General features: G+C 43.3%; 1 protein-coding gene and 1 long non-coding RNA gene across 7 annotated transcripts in view; one reads left to right on the forward strand and one right to left on the reverse strand.

Moving 5' to 3' along the window:
* The window catches only part of PLCB4 (phospholipase C beta 4), a 563,803-nt gene that overhangs the window by 152,684 nt on the left and 389,964 nt on the right, over nucleotides 1-21,155 (reverse strand). For all 5 annotated transcript variants that reach the window (XM_063918578.1, XM_063918575.1, XM_063918577.1 and 2 more), the window contains one exon: nucleotides 7,640-7,733. In XM_063918578.1, the coding sequence (XP_063774648.1) occupies nucleotides 7,640-7,733 (94 nt within the window). The remainder of the gene's footprint in view (nucleotides 1-7,639; nucleotides 7,734-21,155) is intronic.
* The window catches only part of LOC134910488 (uncharacterized), a 47,685-nt gene continuing 46,028 nt past the window's right edge, over nucleotides 19,499-21,155 (forward strand). For both annotated transcript variants that reach the window (XR_010176211.1, XR_010176212.1), the window contains exon 1: nucleotides 19,499-19,679. This is a non-coding gene — a long non-coding RNA (uncharacterized LOC134910488). The remainder of the gene's footprint in view (nucleotides 19,680-21,155) is intronic.

A 21,155-nucleotide genomic window follows, 5' to 3' on the forward strand; every position in this document is an offset into this window, starting at 1 on the left:
AATTCTACATTAAAAAAAAAAACCAACAGGAGAACTGACCATATGAAAACATTGATTACTAAAAAAAGATGAGCTACTGTATTTAAAAAAACAAACACTGTTATTGATGAGAAGATCACAAAGGTCCTAGGCTAACACAATGTAAATACTTGTCACACTTTTCTTCTCTCTCCTCAGAAAACGAAAAAAGGGATTTTAATTACCTGCCGGTAAATCCTTTTCTCGTAGTCCGTAGAAGATACTGGGGTCCATTTAGTACCATGGGGTACAGACGGGTCAACTAGGAGCCATGGGCACTTTAAGAATCTGATAGTGTGGGCTGGCTCCTACCAGACTCAGTCTAGGAAACTATGCCCGAGGAGACGGACATACTTCGAGAGAAGGATAGATAAGGATAGTGGTGAGATTCTGAACCAGCACACACAACAAGAGGACAGCCAAGCTAACCAAACAGCAACAGCAACGGCTGAACCAACATTACTTAACCAAGCAACAGTGCAGGAAGAACGAAGTACTGGGCTAGCGCCCAGTATCCTCTACAGACTACGAGAAAAGGATTTACCGGTAGGTAATTAAAATTCTATTTTCTCTTACATCCTAGAGAATACTGGGGTCCATTTAGTACCATGGGGATGTACCAAAGCTCCAAAACCGGGTGGGTGAGTGCTGAGGTTCCTGCAGAACTGATTGACCAAACTGAAGGTCGTCAGAGGCCAAAGTATCGAACTTGTAGAACTTTGCAAACATGTTCGAACCTGACCAAGTAGCTGCTCGGCAGAGCTGCAAAGCCGAGACACCCTGGACAGCCGCCCAGGAAGAACCCATCGACCTAGTAGAGTGGGCCTGTACAGATTTTGGACATGGCAAACTTTACCGTGGAATAAGCATGCTGGATAGTAAGTCTGATCCAGCATACAACTGTCTGTTGTGAAGCAGGACACCCAATATTATTGGGATCATAAAGAACAAACAGCGAGTCTGTCTTTCTGTGACGAGCTGTTCTTTTCACATACACCTTCAAAGCCCTCATGACATCCAAAGACTTTGAAGTAGCAGAGGTGTCGGTGACAACCGGGACCACAATAGGTTTGTTGATGTGAAACGCAGACACCAGCTTAGGAAGAAATTGCTGACGAGTTCTGAGTTCAGCTCTGTCCTCATGGACACGTCTTGCTGAAGCCAAGGCCAACAGTGTGACGGTCTTCCACGGAAGATATTTTTTATCCACCTCCTGTAACGGCTCAAACCAGTCTGATTGGAGGAAATGCAGCACCACATCGAGATCCCAAGGTGCCGTGGGAGGCACAAAGGGAGGCTGGATGTGCAGAACACCTTTCAAGAACGTCTGGATCTCAGGGAGAGAAGCCAATTGTTTCTGAAAGAAAATGGACAAGGCCGAAATCTGGACTTTTATGGAGCCCAGTCGTAGGCCCACATCTACTCCTGCTTGTAGAAAAAACAGGAAATGTCCTAGATGTAATTCCACCTCAGAAAATTTTCTGCTCTCACACCAAGAGTATTTCTTCCAAATACGATGGTAATGCTTAGACGTTACCCCCTTCCTGGTTTGGATCATAGTCGGGATAACCTTGTTAGCGATCCCTCTTCTGGCTAGAATCAGCCATTAAACTTCCATGCTGTTAAACGTAGCCACGGTAAGTCCTGATAGACGACCGGGCCCTGTTGCAGAAGATCCTTGGGAAGAGGAAGAGGCCATGGATCTTCAAGGAGCATCTCCAGAAGGTCTGCGTACCAGGACCTTCTTGGCCAGTCCAGAGCAATTAGAATTGCTTGAACTTCTTCCCTTTTCATTCTCTTTAGAATTCTTGGGATCAGAGGAAGTGGAGGAAACACATACACCATCTGACAGACTCATGGAGTCGTCAGGGTGTCTACCGCCACCGCCTGTGGGTTTCTCGACCTGGAACAATACCGCTTGAGCTTCTTGTTGAGATGAGAGGCCATCATGTCGATCTCTGGATATCCCCAAGCACCTGAACACTTCCGGTTGAAGGCCCCACTTCCCCGGGTGCAGGTCGTGTCTGCTGAGGAAGTCTGCTTCCCAGTTGTCTACTCCCGGAATGAAGACCGCTGACAATGCCACAGCGTTTCTCTCTGCCCAGAGGAGAATTCTTCACACCTGACATTGCTGCTCTGCTCTTCATTCTGCCCTGTCGGTTTATGTACGTTACTGCCGTCACATTGGGGGTAATTCTAAGTTGATCGTAGCAGGAACTTTGTTAGCAGTTGGGCAAAACCATGTGCACTGCAGGGGAGGCAGATATAACATGTGCAGAGAGAGATAGATTTGGGTGTGGTGAGTTCAATCTGCAATCTAAATTGCAGTGTAAAAATAAAGCAGCCAGTATTTACCCTGCACAGAAACAAAATAACCCACCCAAATCTAACTCTCTCTGCAAATGTTATATCTGCCCCCCCCTGCAGTGCACATGGTTTTGCCCAACTGCTAAAAAACTTCCTGCTGCGATCAACTTGGAATTACCCCCATTGTCCGACTGGACCTGAATGGCCTGATATTGAAGATGTGAGGCATGCAGGAGGGCGTTGTGTATGGCCCTGAGTTCCAGAATGTTTATTGGAAGGACAACTTCCTGACTGGACCATCTTCCTTGAAACTGCACCTACTGAGTGACTGCTCCCCAACCTCGGAGGCTTGCGTCTGTGGTTAACAGAATCCAATTCTGAATTCCAGACCTCCGACCCTCGAGAAGTCTGTAGCCACCACAGAAGGGAGATCCTGGCTTTTGGTGACAGACGGATCCTCTGGTGCATGTGAAGATGCGATCCGGACCATTTGTCAAACAGATCGAGCTGGAAGGGTCTTGCGTGAAACCTTCCGTATTGAAAAGCCTCGTAAGAGGCCACCATTTTCCCCAGAAGGCAAATGCACAGATGCACCAATATCCGGGTTGGCTTCAGGACATCCGGAACCATCGACTGGATCACTAATGCCTTTTCCAACAGAAGGAACACCTTCTGCGACTCCGTATCCAGTATCATTCCCAGGAATGGGAGCCTCCGTGTTGGCTCTAGGTGAGATTTTGGAAGGTTCAGAATCCACCCATGATCCTGGAGAAGTTTGGTTGAGGAGAGAGCAATGCTGTTCAGCAACCTTTCCCTGGACAGTGCTTTTATCAGGATATCGTCCAGGTACGGAAGTATGTTCACTCCCTGTTTGCAGAGTAGAATCATCATCTGATGCATCCACTGATGCATCCACTATATGTGAATTTTCCCATTTTTTCCTATCCTCCAGAGGAAAAGTAAAAGATGATAGCAACCTTTTAGGGATCTGAAACTTCTGTCAGGATTAACCCATGGTTCTTCAAACAGGGTATTCAATTCCTTTGACGCAGCAAAAGTGACTGAGGACTTCTTTTTTACATTAAAATAAGATTCCTCACACTACTCTGGCACCTTATCAGGAATATGCAGAACATCTCTGATAGCCTCTATACGAGCCTCTATTCCCTGTGACAGAGCTGCATCCCCCCCCCCCTCTGAGTCCACCTTCCCCTCCTCCATGTCTGACCTGTCAGAGTCAGACTGCAGGATATGGGCCAGAGATCGCTTTTGCGGACAAATGGGAGGGTATTGAGACGCTGTCTTGGGGAATGAGTCTCTGTTCATGAACTCATCCACAGTCTGTTTTAAGTATTGCATCTCTTTCTTATTGCGGGAGAATTTTGTAGAAAGAGTTTAGTTCATTCCTTTAAGAGAATTAACCCATTCCGGTTCAGCCCCGCTAGTCTGTGAACCCTGAGTACCCAGTAGTGAGCCCCCTGGTGGAGAGGAACACTCTGCGGTACAAGACACACACTCTTTGCCTGACATAATGTAATGTGACAGCACACACACACACACACACACACACACAGAGGAAAGGTTAAGCACAATTAACCCACAAAGAGCCCTTCAGGGAGACACAGAGATGTTTGGAGCCAGCCCCCACCACGCTTTTATCGCTAATGCCAAGCTTAGCCGGGTCGCAGACTAAGTACCCTGATAGGGGTCTTAGTACACTAGTAATCGCTCCCCCCCCTGCTATGACCCCCTGGTACCGCTGAGGTAATCTGGAGTCACACTGGAGAAGCTGCGCGTCCCTGTCCTGTCAGCGTCTGTGTCCACTGCAGAGGGAAAATGGCGATGGTGAGCTGCTGGATCCTCTCATAGTGAAGCCCCGCCCCTTCAATGGCGCGCGATCTTCCTGCTTTTTTTATACTGGCTGAGGAATCTGGTGCTTAAAATGGAGAAAACCGTTTAAAGGCTGTTGTGCCAGTATGGGTACTGTGTACAGTGTACGGGGACGCAGTTGTGTACTGTGTCCGTACCCTGATGCCGCCATAATGGCTGGCGCCCCGTTAGCCGGGCCCCCGAGTCAGTACTCACCACTCTTAATTCATCTGGTTCTGTTAAGGGTAGCGGCGTGCTGCGGGACTGTACTCTCGCCGTGATGGGCTTGCGAATATGTCCTCCAGGAGCTCAGTGTCCTGTCAGCGGGGAACGGGACCATTAACCCTTCAAGAGGTTGGGCCCCCCCCCCCCCCCCCCCTTCAAGTCCCATGAAGCAGGCAGGCTGGTGCCATCCAGCTCTGCCTGAAAATAACAAACATATAAAATAAACGCAGAAAACTCTTCAGGAGCTTCCTTCAGCGTGACCGGCTCCTCCGGGCACATTTTCTAAACTGAGTCTGGTAGGAGGGGCATAGAGGGAGGAGCCAGCCCACACTATCAAATTCTTAAAGTGCCCATGGCTCCTAGTGGACCCATCTATACCCCATGGTACTAAATGGACCCCAGTATCCTCTAGGACATAAGAGAAACAATGGTGAGAGGCATCTTGAATATCCGGGAAAAATATTTATTTGCTAGGTGCCAGACAATATACTTGTCATTTAAAAGCCCCATGTGACATACCTTTCGCTGGCATGGCAAAATGATGTGCTATCTTCATAATAATAATGGACATTTCTTTTATACATTTACTAAATCACTGATGGAACACTTTCATGGAGTTGAACTTGAATTTGAAATTTTTACTCCTATCTACAAACTTATCCGAACATCTACTTTGCCTAAAGGATTGTTTTTAAATAACAGCATTTGTAAGAAAGATCTAGTAACCTTTAGAAGAATAACCTTGGATCAGTGGTTCTCAAACTTTTAGAATCACAGGGGTAAATTTACTAAGATTCGTATTTTCCCGTTTCAGGTCAAAGTTCAATCACGAATGACATCGAAAGTGTAAAACTGCAACTTTTTGAAATTGTTACGATGGATTTACTAAGCTGTCGTATTCGGGTTTTTCTTTTCTTCCGATGTCGATGTCATTCGTGCTTTTTTTGTGTTTTTTTACGGCAGTGATTAGCAAAACACTGCCGACTTTTTTACAATTAATCTCGGCCGGATCTGTGTGATCCGTGCTGGGGTTCTATTTTTTTTTTTTTTTTTAATTAAACACTGTAAAATTTAAAAGAAAAATTGCGTGGGGTCCCCCCTCCTAAGCATAACCAGCCTCGGGCTCTTTGAGCCGATCCTGGTTGCCGAAATATGGGAAAAAAAATGACAGGGGTTCCCCCATATTTAAGCAACCAGCATCGGGCTCTGCGCCTGGTCCTGGTTCCAAAAATACGGGGGACAAAAAGAGTAGGGGTCCCCCGTATTTTTAAAACCAGCACCGGGCTCCACTAGCTGGACAGATAATGCCACAGCCGGGGGTCACTTTTATATAGTGCCCTGCGGCCGTGGCATCAAAAATCCATCTAGTCACCCCTGGCCGGGGTACCCTGGGGGAGTGGGGACCCCTTCAATCAAGGGGTCCGTCCCCCCCCAGCCACCCAAGGGCCAGGGGTGAAGCCCGAGGCTGTCCCCCCCCATCCAATGGGCTGCGGATGGGGAGGCTGATAGCCTTTGTTGTAAAAGAAAAGATATTGTTTTTAGTAGCAGTACTACAAGGCCCAGCAAGCCTCCCCCGCATGCTGGTACTTGGAGAACCACAAGTACCAGCATGCAACGGAAAAACGGGCCCGCTGGTACCTGTAGTACTATTTTTTTCAAGTACGTGGATTACCCCTGGATTTCCCGAGGAGCCTGGACCCCTGGATCTCGTGAGTATAATTTCTTCAACAGGTACCCCTTGGATTCTACTGGAGAAGAGGACCGACCTGCGTGGGAACTTAAGGTAAGTATGTATGTATGTGTGTATGTATGTAATAAAATTATACTTTCACGGTGTGTGTGTCTTGTCTTTTTTTGGGTATTTTTTTAGTAGTAGTACTACAGGTACCAGCGGGCCCGTTTTTCCGTCGCATGCTGGTACTTGTGGTTCTCCAAGTACCAGCATGCGGGGGAGGCTTGCTGGGCCTTGTAGTACTGCTACTAAAAACAATATCTTTTCTTTTACAACAAAGGCTATCAGCCTCCCCATCCGCAGCCCATTGGATGGGGGGGGACAGCCTCGGGCTTCACCCCTGGCCCTTGGGTGGCTGGGGGGGGGGACCCCTTGATTGAAGGGGTCCCCACTCCCCCAGGGTACCCCGGCCAGGAGTGACTAGTTGGATTTTTGATGCCACGGCCGCAGGGCACTATATAAAAGTGACCCCCGGCTGTGGCATTATCTGTCCAGCTAGTGGAGCCCGGTGCTGGTTTTAAAAATACGGGGGACCCCTACTCTTTTTGTCCCCCGTATTTTTGGGACCAGGACCAGGCGCAGACCCCGATGCTGGTTGCTTAAATATGGGGGAACCCCTGTCATTTTTCCCCCCATATTTCTGCAACCAGGATCGGCTCAAAGAGCCCGAGGCTGGTTATGCTTAGGAGGGGGGACCCCACGCAATTTTTTTTGAAAAAATAAGCACTTTCCCACCCCTTCCCACTGATATACATGCACGGATCTCATGGATCCGTGCATGCCTATCCAATCACGAATAAAAAAAAAAGGTCTGGTTTTTTTTAGCACTTTTTTACGAGTTGTAATTTTTCACGGCAGTGTTTGTTTGTTTTTTGCTTTGCACTTCTTAGTAAATGACCGAGATTCATACTTAAACAGCCGCGTTTTGACCAATGGTGTATTCATTCGTAATTTTTTACTTGGACTTGCAAAAAATTACGAATGCCCTCATCTCTGCCGTGATTAGTGTTTAGTAAATTACCGAGATGACACTTTGATGAAAAAACGGCATCTCGGTCAAAATCGGGAGCTTAGTAAATTTCCCCCACAGTATCAGAATTTTTTACACGGCACCCGTAGGCCAAAAGTTTCTTAATGGGAAATTTAGAAAGAAATATGAAATTACGTAAATTGTGTTTACAGCATATTTCATCTTTAGTTTCAAGTGAGTGATGAGGGACAAGATTTGCTTCTGTTTGACTACATATTTTATGATTGGCAGCACTGGTTTTGCCTATTATTTTGGCCATAAGTAATTTGAATTGGTCCTGGACCACCAATCCAAGGCACCCTGGCAAGTGCCTCTAGGCACCCCAGGGTGCATAGGCACACAGTTTGAGAACCACTGCCTTAGATTATATTTTGCATACCAGTAAAAATAGGTAGATTGGAAGTTCAATTTATATTGGGGCTGTCAGTGAACAGATAAACCTGCAAGTCCAAGGATACCTTAAAGAGGATATCTGTGCACATGGCCTTGCCATGTGTTATGATAGGTTCCTGATCTTCACCTTTTCCATCCCAGCAATCCAGCTCAACACACCTTAGCATAAAAGAGAGAGAACATGTTGAAGTAACAAAACCGTAAAACATAAGTGGAGCAAGATGATATTCTTGAAATGCCCATTTTCCTACAACCTAATAAATAACATGTACAGAACATTTTCAGAGGACACTTGCATACAACTCTGATCTCTGCTTTTGAGAGTTTGTTCAGAAGTAGGTAAATATATGGTTGTGTTCAGTGACAGATACGGTGCAGCACGTTATGCTTCAACCCTATATATGATCTCAGGACTCCAGATGATGACAGATGGATCCGACACGGACAGTGAGTTCCTAAGGAGGTATACAGGTGTACTGCCTGTAAGCTAGCATAGTGCGTCTTGACATGTAGAATAGGATGGCGACGTGGGTTGTCGGAGTAAAGTGCTAACTCCTGGTGTAGTGTCATCTACCTCTCAAGGTGCTTTAGCTATGGGTTGGGGGAAGCATGGTCAGGAGAGATCTTAACACATTAACAGCACTTTAAATAATAAAGTTTATTTTGGAGTTCATTATGGAGATTGTTTATCGAGCATATAATTCCTTCTATACCACATTTTTAGTAAAGACAATTTCGTCTCTCCTTAGTATAACTTGATCATTAGTTAATAAAATTTTAACTTTGACTTTCTGAAATGAGTTTGTTTGCGTAAAGGGAACATTAAGTAGACCATGACTAAAGACTGGTAAACATGTTAAATATGTACCAATGGAATCCAAAGTTTGACTTTGGCTTTTATTTCTTTATTTATAGTATTGCAAGTCTAAGGAGATATTGATCTCACTTTAATGTAAAGGGTAGGTCTGGGTCTACTTGGCAGTGGCACCAGTACATTTTGGGGGATAAATACTCTTTAGCCTTGACATCATTTCTTGACAACCTGTCTAGCACCATTACATACTGTAGTGCTTGGGTAGGGCCAATATTTCTTAATAAAAAGATTACTGCCCCAATTTAAAAATTTAGTTTATTAGGTGGCGTTCCTCAAGGAGTTAGACTGAACAAACTCAGCTGGGTAGTTTTTATTTTAGTTAACATTGGTACTTTTTTCTACTATTGTGCTAAAATAAGTTTATTCTCTCATTTGTAGTCTTACTGCATTGTGTTTCAGTGCATCTTCATTTTTTTAAGTGAGTATTGTAATATATCAGGCGTAATCATTTTTGGAAAAATTGCATCTATAATAGAATCTTTCACCACAAAAACTGGAAGGATTTCAAATATTCCTTCTGCTATTTTAGTTTCCCTTTAACAATTTGGAAAAATAAATTAGGTACTGAAGCATATCATTTTCATTGAAGTGAATGTTAGCGCTGATATTTGTTATTAATTGTAAATGTTGAAGGTGGCAACGTCATTTGATGTTTTTATTGCAAGCTGAAAATATTTTTGTTCAATTATCATGAAGAACAAATGGCAACGTTTGCCGAAAGTCTCCCCCAAAAAACAAATACTGCCGTTCCAAAATCTTTGTTGACTGCAATTAATGGGTTTTCTGAATTTGACATAATTTCCCTTAATAAGAATATCCGCAGCATTGACCTCATGTGCCGATGTCATTAATGCCTCATCTCAAATTATTACTTTGAAATATTACAGACTGACGTTTTTACTACTGGTGCAGGAAGTCTGAAATAAATATGAGAAGTGCGAACTCTCCCACCTGGGCCATTAAAGAAGAAACACAGAGTGGACTTGTCTTATTCTATGGCCTGAACAATAAGCTCAAAGTCATGTCTTTGCTATGCATTTAAAGTTGCAGATTGTTTTTCAATTTGTTGTTTTTCATATATCATGTACTAATAAGTCACTGGAGACATCGGGGGAATACAGTTACAGATGGAGTCATTTTATCTTGGCCTTTAATAGGATTGAGCCAGGGCAGTCGGACTTAATCCCCTGCTGTAATGATTTAATCCCCTGATGTATTGTTCTCTGTGTATTGTATTGCAGCTGAGAACAACAGATGAAGGGTTTATGCTAATAAACCTTGGTGCACCTAGGTGCAGCATAGAAGCCAAGATGAACATGGCTACATCTGTACCTGCAGTAATTTACAGCGGCTAATTGATCCCCAGGAACTATTCAAATAGCCCCGAAGGCAGCCCGCAGGCTGCAGTTAATGGGGATATTTATTCTGGAAAGAAATCTCTGATAAATTGCCTGCTTTTGGGTGCTGCAAACCCGTGTTAATCCCCAAAAACAGTTAATTTACTGTGCGAGAACAAGGGGCTCTATCTGAATAGCTCTGGATGTTAATGCTCTAGGCTACCAACCTTTTTCACATACTGTATGTTAAATTAACATGTCTAATTGAATTCTCCCCCATAATTAGGAATAGGTGGCAAATGAAAGTCTGTTATTTTTTTTGTTTTAATGTCCTTCAAGCACATTTTTAGGGTGAGATTCAAATGATATATCACGCCCAATTCCCTTTCTAAAATGATCTCCGTTATCGTGCATATTGCGCCCATAGTAATCAGGTTTAGCTGTGTAAAGGGTTGGGTGCCTCGCTACTCCGGAGGTAGCGAGCTGAAATAATGAGGGCAGAAACAGAATGGGTGTGGAAAGGGGTGAAAAGAATTGAATCCCGCCCTTAATGTCTTTCAATGTGAAATTAAGTGGTTTCTTACTGGATACTTGTCCGACAGTCTTCTATAAGGTATTGCTTGTACTTTATAAAGAAAGCAGCTGGATTCGATTGCTATTACATGACACAAGTAAAGGCAAAGCCTTACTGTACAGGTTGAGTATCCCTTATCCAAAATGCTTGGGACCAGAAGTATTTTGGATATCGGATTTTTCCGTATTTTGGAATAATTGCATACCATAATGAGATATCATGGTGATGGGACCTAAGTCTAAGCACAGAATGCATTTATGTTTCATATACACCTTATACACACTGCCTGAAGGTAATTTTAGCCAATATTTTTGATAACTTTGTGCATTAACCAAAGTTTGTGTACACTGAGCAATCAGAAAACAAATGTTTCACTATCTTACTCTCACTCAAAAAATTCTGTATTTCAAAATATTCCATATTTCGTTATATTTTGATATGGGATTCTCAACCTGTAATTGTACAGGCAGTTGTATGACTTCAGTCAAACACGTGTCCCCTTCATTGTCGTCATCAAGCCTCGATCCATGCATGTTTCTTTGCAATAAGGGATGAGGTAAAAATATGGTACAAAAAGGGGCAGGCTAGATGGGCCAAGTGGTTCTTATCCTTCCATCAAATTCTATGTTTCCATTGTTTCAAAAGGGACGGGATTTTCATTAACAATTCTCATGTCGTCAAAAAAAGTTCTTACATGAAGAAGTACTGTAGTGCTTGTATAAAAACATTTTTCTCAGCCAATTGGACTTACATTAACCATTCTTCCAACTATAGTGCCTGTACCTCTTTTTCTTAACTTCCATATATTAGTTGTTGCATAGTATAGTGCTCCAGTATAGTGCTCTGGTATAATATAGTGCTCTGGCATAGTATAGTGCTCCGGTATAGTGCTCTGGTATAGTATAGTGCTCCGGTATAGTGCTCTGGTATAGTATAGTGCTCTGGCATAGTATAGTGCTCTGGTATAGTATAGTGCTCTGGTATACTATAGTGCTCTGGTATAGTATAGTGCTCCGGTATAGTGCTCTGGTATAGTATAGTGCTCTGGCATAGTATAGTGCTCTGGTATAGTATAGTGCTCTGGTATAGTATAGTGCTCTGGCATAGTATAGTGCTCTGGTATAGTATAGTGCTCTGGCATAGTTTAGTGCTCTGGTATAGTATAGTGCTCTGGTATAGTATAGTGCTCTGGCATAGTATAGTGCTCTGGCATAGTATAGTGCTCTGGTATAGTATAGTGCTCTGGTATAGTATAGTGCTCTGGCATAGTATAGTGCTCTGGTATAGTATAGTGCTCTGGCATAGTATAGTGCTCTGGTATAGTATAGTGTTCTGGTATAGTATAGTGCTCTGGTATAGTATAGTGCTCTGGCATAGTTTAGTGCTCTGGTATAATATAGTGCTCTGGTATAGTATAGTGCTCTGGTATAGTATAGTGCTCTGGCATAGTATAGTGCTCTGGTATAGTATAGTGCTCTGGTATAGTATAGTGCTCTGGCATAGTATAGTGCTCTGGTAGAGTATAGTGCTCTGGCATAGTATAGTGCTCTGGTATAGTATAGTGTTCTGGTATAGTATAGTGCTCTGGTATAGTATAGTGCTCTGGCATAGTGCCCCGGTATAGTATAGTGCTCCGGTATAGTATAGTGCTCTGGCATAGTATAGTGCTCTGGTATAGTGCTTCGGTATAGTATAGTGCTCTGGCATAGTATACTGCTCTGGTATAGTATAGTGCTCTGGTTTAGTATAGTGCTCTGGCTTAGTATAGTGCTCTGGAATAGAATAGTGCTCTGGTATAGTGCTCCGGTATAGTATAGTGCTCCGGTATAGTGCTATGGTATAATATAGTGCTCTGGTATAGTATAGTGCTCTGGTATAATATAGTGCTCTGGTATAGTATAGTGCTCTGGTATAATATAGTGCTCTGGTATAGTATAGTGCTCTGGAATAGTACAGTGCTCTGGAATAGTATTGTGCTCTGGTATAATATAGTGCTCTGGTATAGTATAGTGCTCTGGTATAATATAGTGCTCCGGTATAGTGCTCTGGAATAGTATAGTGCTCTGGTATAATATAGTGCTCTGGCATAGTACAGTGCTCTGGTATAATATAGTGCTCTGGTATAGTATAGTGCTCTGGAATAGAATAGTGCTCTGGTATAGTGCTCCGGTATAGTATAGTGCTCCGGTATAGTATAGTGCTCTGGAAAAGAATAGTGCTCTGGTATAGTGATCCGGTATAGTATAGTGATCCGGTATAGTATAGTGCTCCGGTATAGTATAGTGCTCTGGCATAGTATAGTGCTTTGGTATAGTATAGTGCTCTGGAATAGTATAGTGCTCTGGAATAGTATAGTGCTCTGGCATAGTATAGTGCTCTGGTATAATATAGTGCTCTGGTATAGTATAGTGCTCTGGCATAGTATAGTGCTCTGGTATAGTATAGTGCTCTGGAATAGTATAGTGCTCTGGTATAGTATAGTGCTCTGGTATAGTATAGTGCTCTGGAATAGTATAGTGCTCTGGAATAGTATAGTGCTCCGGTATAGTATAGTGCTCTGGCATAGTATAGTGCTCTGGTATAGTATAGTGCTTTGGTATAGTATAGTGCTCTGGTATAGTATAGTGCTCTGGTATAATATAGTGCTCTGGTATAGTATAGTGCTCTGGTATACTATAGTGCTCTGGTACAATATAGTGCTCTGGTATAATATAGTGCTCCGGTATAGTATAGTGCTCTGGAATAGAATAGTGCTCTGGTATAGTGCTCCGGTATAGTATAGTGCTCTGGCATAGTATAGTGCTCTGGTATAGTATAGTGCTTTAGTATAGTATAGTGCTCTGGTATAGTATAGTGCTCTGGTATAGTATAGTGCTCTGGTATAATATAGTGCTCTGGAATAGAATAGTGCTCTGGTATAGTGCTCCGGTATAGTATAGTGCTCCGGTATAGTATAGTGCTCTGGTATAATATAGTGCTCTGGTATAGTATAGTGCTCTAGTATACTATAGTGCTCTGGTATAATATAGTGCTCTGGTATAATATAGTGCTCTGGTATAGTATAGTGCTCTGGTATAGTATAGTGCTTTGGTATAGTATAGTGCTCTGGTATAATATAGTGCTCTGGTATAGTATAGTGCTCTGGCATAGTATAGTGCTCTGGTATAATATAGTGCTCTGGTATAATATAGTGCTCCGGTATAGTATAGTGCTCTGGCATAGTATAGTACTCTGGTATAGTATAGTGCTCTGGTATAGTATAGTGCTCTGGTATAGTATAGTGCTTTGGTATAGTATAGTGCTCTGGCATAGTATAGTGCTCTGGTATAGTATAGTGCTCTTGTATAGTATAGTGCTCTGGTATAATATAGTGCTCTGGTATAGTATAGTGCTCTGGAATAGTATAGTGCTCTGGAATAGTATAGTGCTCTGGTATAGTATAGTGCTCTGGTATAGTATAGTGCTCTGGAATAGTATAGTGCTCTGAAATAGTATAGTGCTCTTGTATAGTATAGTGCTCTGGTATAATATAGTGCTCTGGTATAGTATAGTGCTCTGGTATACTATAGTGCTCTGGTATAATATAGTGCTCTGGTATAGTATAGTGCTCTGGAATAGAATAGTGCTCTGGTATAGTATAGTGCTCCGGTATAGTATAGTGCTCTGGCATAGTACAGTGCTCTGGTATAATATAGTGCTCCGGTATAGTATAGTGCTCTGGAATAGAATAGTGCTCTGGTATAGTGCTCCGGTATAGTATAGTGCTCCGGTATAGTATAGTGCTCTGGCATAGTATAGTGCTCTGGTATAGTATAGTGCTTTGGTATAGTATAGTGCTCTGGTATAGTATAGTGCTCTGGTATAATATAGTGCTCTGGTATAGTATAGTGCTCTGGTATACTATAGTGCTCTGGTATAATATAGTGCTCTGGTATAATATAGTGCTCTGGTATAGTATAGTGCTCTGGTATAATATAGTGCTCTGGTATAATATAGTGCTCTGGTATAGTATAGTGCTCTGGCATAGTATAGTGCTCTGGTATAATATAGTGCTCTGGTATAATATAGTGCTCCGGTATAGTATAGTGCTCTGGCATAGTATAGTGCTCTGGTATAGTATAGTGCTCTGGCATAGTATAGTGCTCTGGTATAGTATAGTGCTCTGGAATAGTATAGTGCTCTGGTATAGTATAGTGCTCTGGAATAGTATAGTGCTCTGGAATAGTATAGTGCTCCGGTATAGTATAGTGCTCTGGCATAGTATAGTGCTCAGGTATAGTATAGTGCTTTGGTATAGTATAGTGCTCTGGTATAGTATAGTGCTCTGGTATAATATAGTGCTCTGGTATAGTATAGTGCTCTGGTATACTATAGTGCTCTGGTATAATATAGTGCTCTGATATAATATAGTGCTCCGGTATAGTATAGTGCTCTGGAATAGAATAGTGCTCTGGTATAGTGCTCCGGTATAGTATAGTGCTCCGGTATAGTATAGTGCTCTGGCATAGTATAGTGCTCTGGTATAGTATAGTGCTTTGGTATAGTATAGTGCTCTGGTATAGTATAGTGCTCTGGTATAATATAGTGCTCTGGTATAGTATAAGGCTCTGGTATAGTATAGTGCTCTCGTATAATATAGTGCTCTGGAATAGAATAGTGCTCTGGTATAGTGCTCCGGTATAGTATAGTGCTCCGGTATAGTATAGTGCTCTAGTATACTATAGTGCTCTGGTATAATTTAGTGCTCTGGTATAATATAGTGCTCTGGTATACTATAGTGCTCTGGTATAATATAGTGCTCTGGTATAGTATAGTGCTCTGGTATAGTATAGTGCTTTGGTATAGTATAGTGCTCTGGTATAATATAGTGCTCTGGTATAATATAGTGCTCTGGTATGGTATAGTATAGTGCTCTGGCATAGTATAGTGCTCTGGTATAATATAGTGCTCTGGTATAATATAGTGCTCCGGTATAGTAAAGTATAGTGCTCTGGCATAGTATAGTGCTCTGGTATAGTATAGTGCTCTGGCATAGTATAGTGCTTTGGTATAGTATAGTGCTCTGGCATAGTATAGTGCTCTGGTATAGTATAGTGCTCTGGTATAGTATAGTGCTCTGGTATAATATAGTGCTCTGGTATAGTATAGTGCTCTGGAATAGTATAGTGCTCTGGTATAGTATAGTGCTCTGGAATAGTATAGTGCTCTGGAATAGTATAGTGCTCTGGTATAGTATAGTGCTCTGGTATAATATAGTGCTCTGGTATAGTATAGTGCTCTGGTATACTATAGTGCTCTGGTATAATATAGTGCTCTGGTATAGTATAGTGCTCTGGAATAGAATAGTGCTCTGGTATAGTGCTCCGGTATAGTATAGTGCTCCGGTATAGTATAGTGCTCTGGCATAGTATAGTGCTCTGGTATAATAGAGTGCTCCGGTATAGTATAGTGCTCCGGTATAGTATAGTGCTCTGGAATAGAATAGTGCTCTGGTATAGTGCTCCGGTATAGTATAGTGCTCCGGTATAGTATAGTGCTCTGGCATAATATAGTGTTCTGGTATAGTATAGTGCTCTGGTATAGTATAGTGCTTTGGTATAGTATAGTGCTCTGGCATAGTATAGTGCTCTGGTATAGTATGGTGCTCGGAATAGTATAGTGCTCTGGTATAGTATAGTGCTCTGCCATTTCTGGTACATATTTCTGGACATAAGTATGACCATGTTAGTTTAGTTCAGAGGTTCACTAATTTTTTGAATCCTGGAGGCCTAGAGAATTTTTTCACAGCACTCCTAGACCAAAAGTTTCTTCTTGAGAAATGTAACAAACAATATTAAATAAAGTAAATTGTGCTGATTTCATCCTTTGGGAACCACAGATTTAGTGTACACCAAGCCAATAATTTAGATTTACTAACTTTCATAGTAACAGCTGTTACTTCCTGTCCCGGTTCACTAAAAATTGGATGTTCGTAAGGCAGATGTACAGGTAAGCGATAATAGGCTGTGTCTGATTATGTATTTCAAATTCTCGCAGTCTACAACATGCTTTTGGTGCGCTGACATACAGTATCAGGTGTTTATAAACTTTTTTGGTTATCCCATTCCATCGTGATTTCTTGTCCAGTGTTAAATGTTTGCAGTCATTTGCCTTTGTATACATACGTGAAGGGTACTTTGAATAAATGCACATATTTCAGCATTAATATGTACATTATATTTTAGAGGTAAATAAGACTTGTAAGAAACTGCCCATCTGTTTACCAACTTTTGTGCTGATTCTGAGTCACACAGATCCCAGTTTACAGACGCAAACGGTGAGTTTTTGCACACAGCATACGCCTAAAAGTGACTTTATGCATTTTCCGTATAATCGTACAAATCTGAGTCAGAGCGAGCTGGGCGTTACGGAGCGTAAACTGGGCGTTAACCATGACATTGCACGTAACCATTCGGAATAACATAGGAGTATGGTGGACATGTATCAAACACTCCATGTGATTCTGAGTCATGCATATGTGGAAAGCAATTTTGTTGCGTATTATTTGGACTTCCTTGGACTGCAGATGCTAGTGTGACTGTTTCCCGAGTAAAGCATTATAGTGAACAGCACAATTGTTAACATATTCAGTTAATACATCTTCCACTCTGATTTGTTTTTATTCATTTTAATCCAGTTTAATTCTGTTTGCTTCTGTTTTACAGTAAGCACCTACCATGTGGAGGTGAGTCAGTTTGACAGCTTTTAGAAACTCATTGTAGTCATCTCATTTTTGTCTTAATAATTGAGAATTGTGTTACAATGTAAATTGTTTCGTGTATAATTTTTCTTTTATTTTTTTTGGTGCAATGTTTTTTCTTTTACTTTTTAGGGCAATTTGCTCCTAACTCTTCTTATGTCACAAGCCCCCTTAGTATGATCTGTCACGGCCCCTTAGTATGATCTGCCATACCCCCTTAGTATGATTTGTCACACCCCCTTAGTATGATCTGCCATGCCCCCTTAATATGATTTGTCACACCCCCTTAGCAAGATCTGTCACGCCCCCTTAATATGATCTGCCACACCCCCTTAGTATGATCTGTCACACCCCCTTAGTATGATTTGTCATGCCCCCTTAGTATTATTATTATTATCCTTTATTTATATGGCGCCACAAGGGTTCCGCATCGCCCAATTACAGACTACATAAACAAATAATCAAAACAGGAAAACAGCAACTTACAGTTGAAGACAATATAGGACAATACAGGGTAAATAAACATAACTACATCAGCAGATGACACTGGAATAAGTATCAGGTGGCAGAAGACTGCTGGAGTTGATGCAATTGAAGATTATTAAAGTAAGAGAAAAGATAAGCACATAAGGGAAGAGGGCCATACTCGTGAGAGCTTACATTCTAAAGGGAAGGGGTAGACAGACAGGGGTGACACAGGCGGGGTACATAGAGAGCGTGGAACAGAGGGTTAGGATGAGATTTGGCTGGGTTTGGTGAAGAAATGGGTCTTGAGAGCCCGTTTGAAGTTTTGTAGAGAGGTGGAGAGTCTGAGGGGGAGAGGTAGGGAATTCCAGAGAATTGGAGCAGCACGTGAAAAATCTTGGAGATAGGAGTGGGAGGAAGTAATCCGTAGGCAGGAGAGTCGGCGTGCATTAGCAGAGCGAAGAGGACAGGTGGGAGTGTAAAGGGAAATAAGGTCAGAGATGTAAATGGGAGAGGAGTGGGTGAGGGCTTTGTAAGTGAGTGTGAGAAGCTTGAAATGGATTCTGAAAGGGAAGGGAAGCCAGTGAAGGTCTTGTAGGAGAGGGGAGGTGGATGCAGTGTGTTTGGTGATGAGCCGGGCAGCAGCATTGAGGATAGATTGGAGTGGAGAGAGATATTTGTCAGGGAGGCCAGTTAGGAGGAGATTACAGTAGTCCAGCCTGGAGATGACCAGTGAGTGGATAAGGGTCTTAGTAGCATGCTGTGTCAGAAAGGGTCTGATCCTGGAAATATTTTTTAGATGAAAACAGCAGGTTTGTGAGAGGTGTTGAATGTGTGGTTTGAAGGAGAGGGAGGAGTTAAGGATTACTCCAAGACAGCGCACTTGATTTGTCACGCCCCCTTAGTATGATTTGTCACGCCCCCTTAGTATGACCTGTCACACACCCTTAGTATGATTTGTCACGCCCCCTTAGTATGATTTGTCACACCCCCTTAGTATGATCTGCCATTCCCCCTTAGTATGATCTGCCACGCCCCCTTCGTATGATCTATCACACCCCCTTAGTATGATCTGTCACACCCCCTTAGTATGATCTGTCACACCCCCTTAGTATGATCTATAACACCTTTAGTATGATCTGTCACACACCCTTAGTATGATCTGTCACACCCCCTTATATGATCTGTCACACACCCTTAGTTTGATCTGTCACACCCCCTAAGTATGATCTGTCACACCCCCTTAGTATGATTTGTCACACCCCCTTAGTATGATCTGTCACACCCCCTTAGTATGATCTGTCACACACCCTTAGCATGATATGTCACACCCATTTAGTATGATCTGTCACACCCCCTTAGTATGATCTGTCACACACCCTTAGCATGATATGTCACACACCCTTAGTATGATATGTCACACCCCCTTAGTATGATCTGTCACACCCCCTTAGTATGATCTGTCACACCCCCTTAGTATGATCTGTCACACACCCTTAGCATGATATGTCACACCCCCTTAGTATGATCTGTCACACCCTTCGTGTGATCTGTCACACCCCCTTACTATGATCTGTCACACACCCTTCGTATGAACTGTCACACACCCTTAGTATGATCTGTCACACTCCCTTAGTATGATTTTGTGCATCCCCTTTCCTACACTAAGTTGATCTATCACACAACCTTTGTTTTAGCATCTCGCAGTCTTTTCTCCAGCAACACAAACTGTCTCCTCCCCCCTTACTACCCCCTTCTCGGTAGCAGCTCATATATATATATAGTATACACACACACACACACACACACACACACCTTCCTCCTTCCGCCCCCTTCTACTCATACACCTCCAGCAAGTTACTTTTCCTTTTATTCTGTGGGCTATCAATTGGGAGAGCAGCGCCCCTGTAGGATGTGTCATTGCGGCCGCCTCTGCCCGTTGCCACAGACCAACTGCCTGGTGGCAGCGTCACCAACTGACTTTTATGAACAGTACAGCCAATGGTCAGGTACATGACCTGCCATATGCTGCCCATACACCAGGACGACCAGCATCGGGTCCGATTCCAGGCACCATTTCCCTTTGATTCCCCAGGCAGCTGTGGACACACGACAGGTCGTTAAACAATATCAACCTGATGTATGGCCAGCATTAAACTACTGCAGGACTGGTGTAGTGCTGGGGGAGGAGGGGCGGGATCACTGTCTTCCAGGGGCGGGCAGAGGCAGAATGGAGGAGAGGGGGTGGGGCCGCTCTTCATATAGTGAGCTGTTGTCGGCCAAAAGTGGGTAAAGTGCAACAGGGGGCATGGCTGCTCTCTCTATACAGTGGGCTGTGGGCTTGGGAAAGCGGGCAGAACCAGCTGTGGCAGAACGAATGGATGGGTATGTGCCCGGTCTGTGGGGGTCATTCCGACCTGATCACACGCTGATGTTTTTCGCAGCTCAGCAATCAGGTCACTACTGCGAATGCGTATGCACCGCAATGCACAGGCGCATTGTACGGTTACAAAGCAGATTGTTGCTGTGCGATGGATTTAACGAAGAATCCATTCGCACAGCCAATCGCAAGGAGATTGACAGGAAGAAGGCGTTTCTGGGTGGCAACTGACCGTTTTCTGGGAGTTCCGTGGAAAACGCAGGCGTGTTCAGGCATTTTCAGGGCGGGTGTCTGACGGCAATTCCAGGACCTGACAGGCTGATGTGATCGCAGCGGCTGAGTAAGCTACTCAGAAACTGTACTAAAAATTTTTGCACAGGTCCCCTGCACAAGTGATTGCACACTTGCTATGCTAAAATACACTCCCCCATAGGCGGCGACTGATCGCACGTCTGTAAAAAACTGCTACCGTGCGATCAACTCGGAATGACCCCCTGTGTACATACAGGAGACTGCGTGCTTGGGGAGACACATCACAAGCACTATGTGACCTGCAGTTCAGTAGGACTGAGGTGATGCTGGGGGAGGTGGAGCAGGAACATTTTAGTTTCCAAAGGTGGGCGGTACAGAGGGAGGGTGTGTGGCCACTCCCTCATCTTTAGTGTGCAAATGTGAGACGGACATTAACAGTATTATATAAGTAGATCATCTGTTGCAAACAGAACATATGACTATAACCTACATATAACCAGGCAGTACGGATGGTGTAATGGTTATCATTACTGCTTCACAGCTCTGAGGTCATGGGTTCAATTCCCACCATGGCCCTAACTGTGTGGAGTTTGTATATTCTCCCCGTACTTGCGTGGGTTTCCTCCGGGTACTCCGGTTTCCTCCCACAATCCAAAAATATACTATACTGGTAGGTTAATTGGCTCCCAACGAATTTAACCCTAATGTGAATGTGTGTGCGTGTACATGTGTTAGGGACAGGGCCGGTTCTTGGCCTTGTGGCGCCCCGGGCAAAGTATAGGGGCGTGGCTTCAAATGGGGGCGTGGTCAGTTACGCACCCATTTATGCCCCCTGTAGCGACGCTGAAAGAAAAAATAAAAGAAAAAAAAGTATACTTACCATCCCCGTTCCTGATCCAGACCGCTGCAGACCTCCTCTGCCGGCGCCGGCGCTCTTCTCCTCTCCTCGATCTATGGGAG

The sequence above is a fragment of the Pseudophryne corroboree genome, chromosome 4, assembly GCF_028390025.1.
Source record: "Pseudophryne corroboree isolate aPseCor3 chromosome 4, aPseCor3.hap2, whole genome shotgun sequence".
NCBI lineage: Eukaryota > Metazoa > Chordata > Amphibia > Anura > Myobatrachidae > Pseudophryne > Pseudophryne corroboree.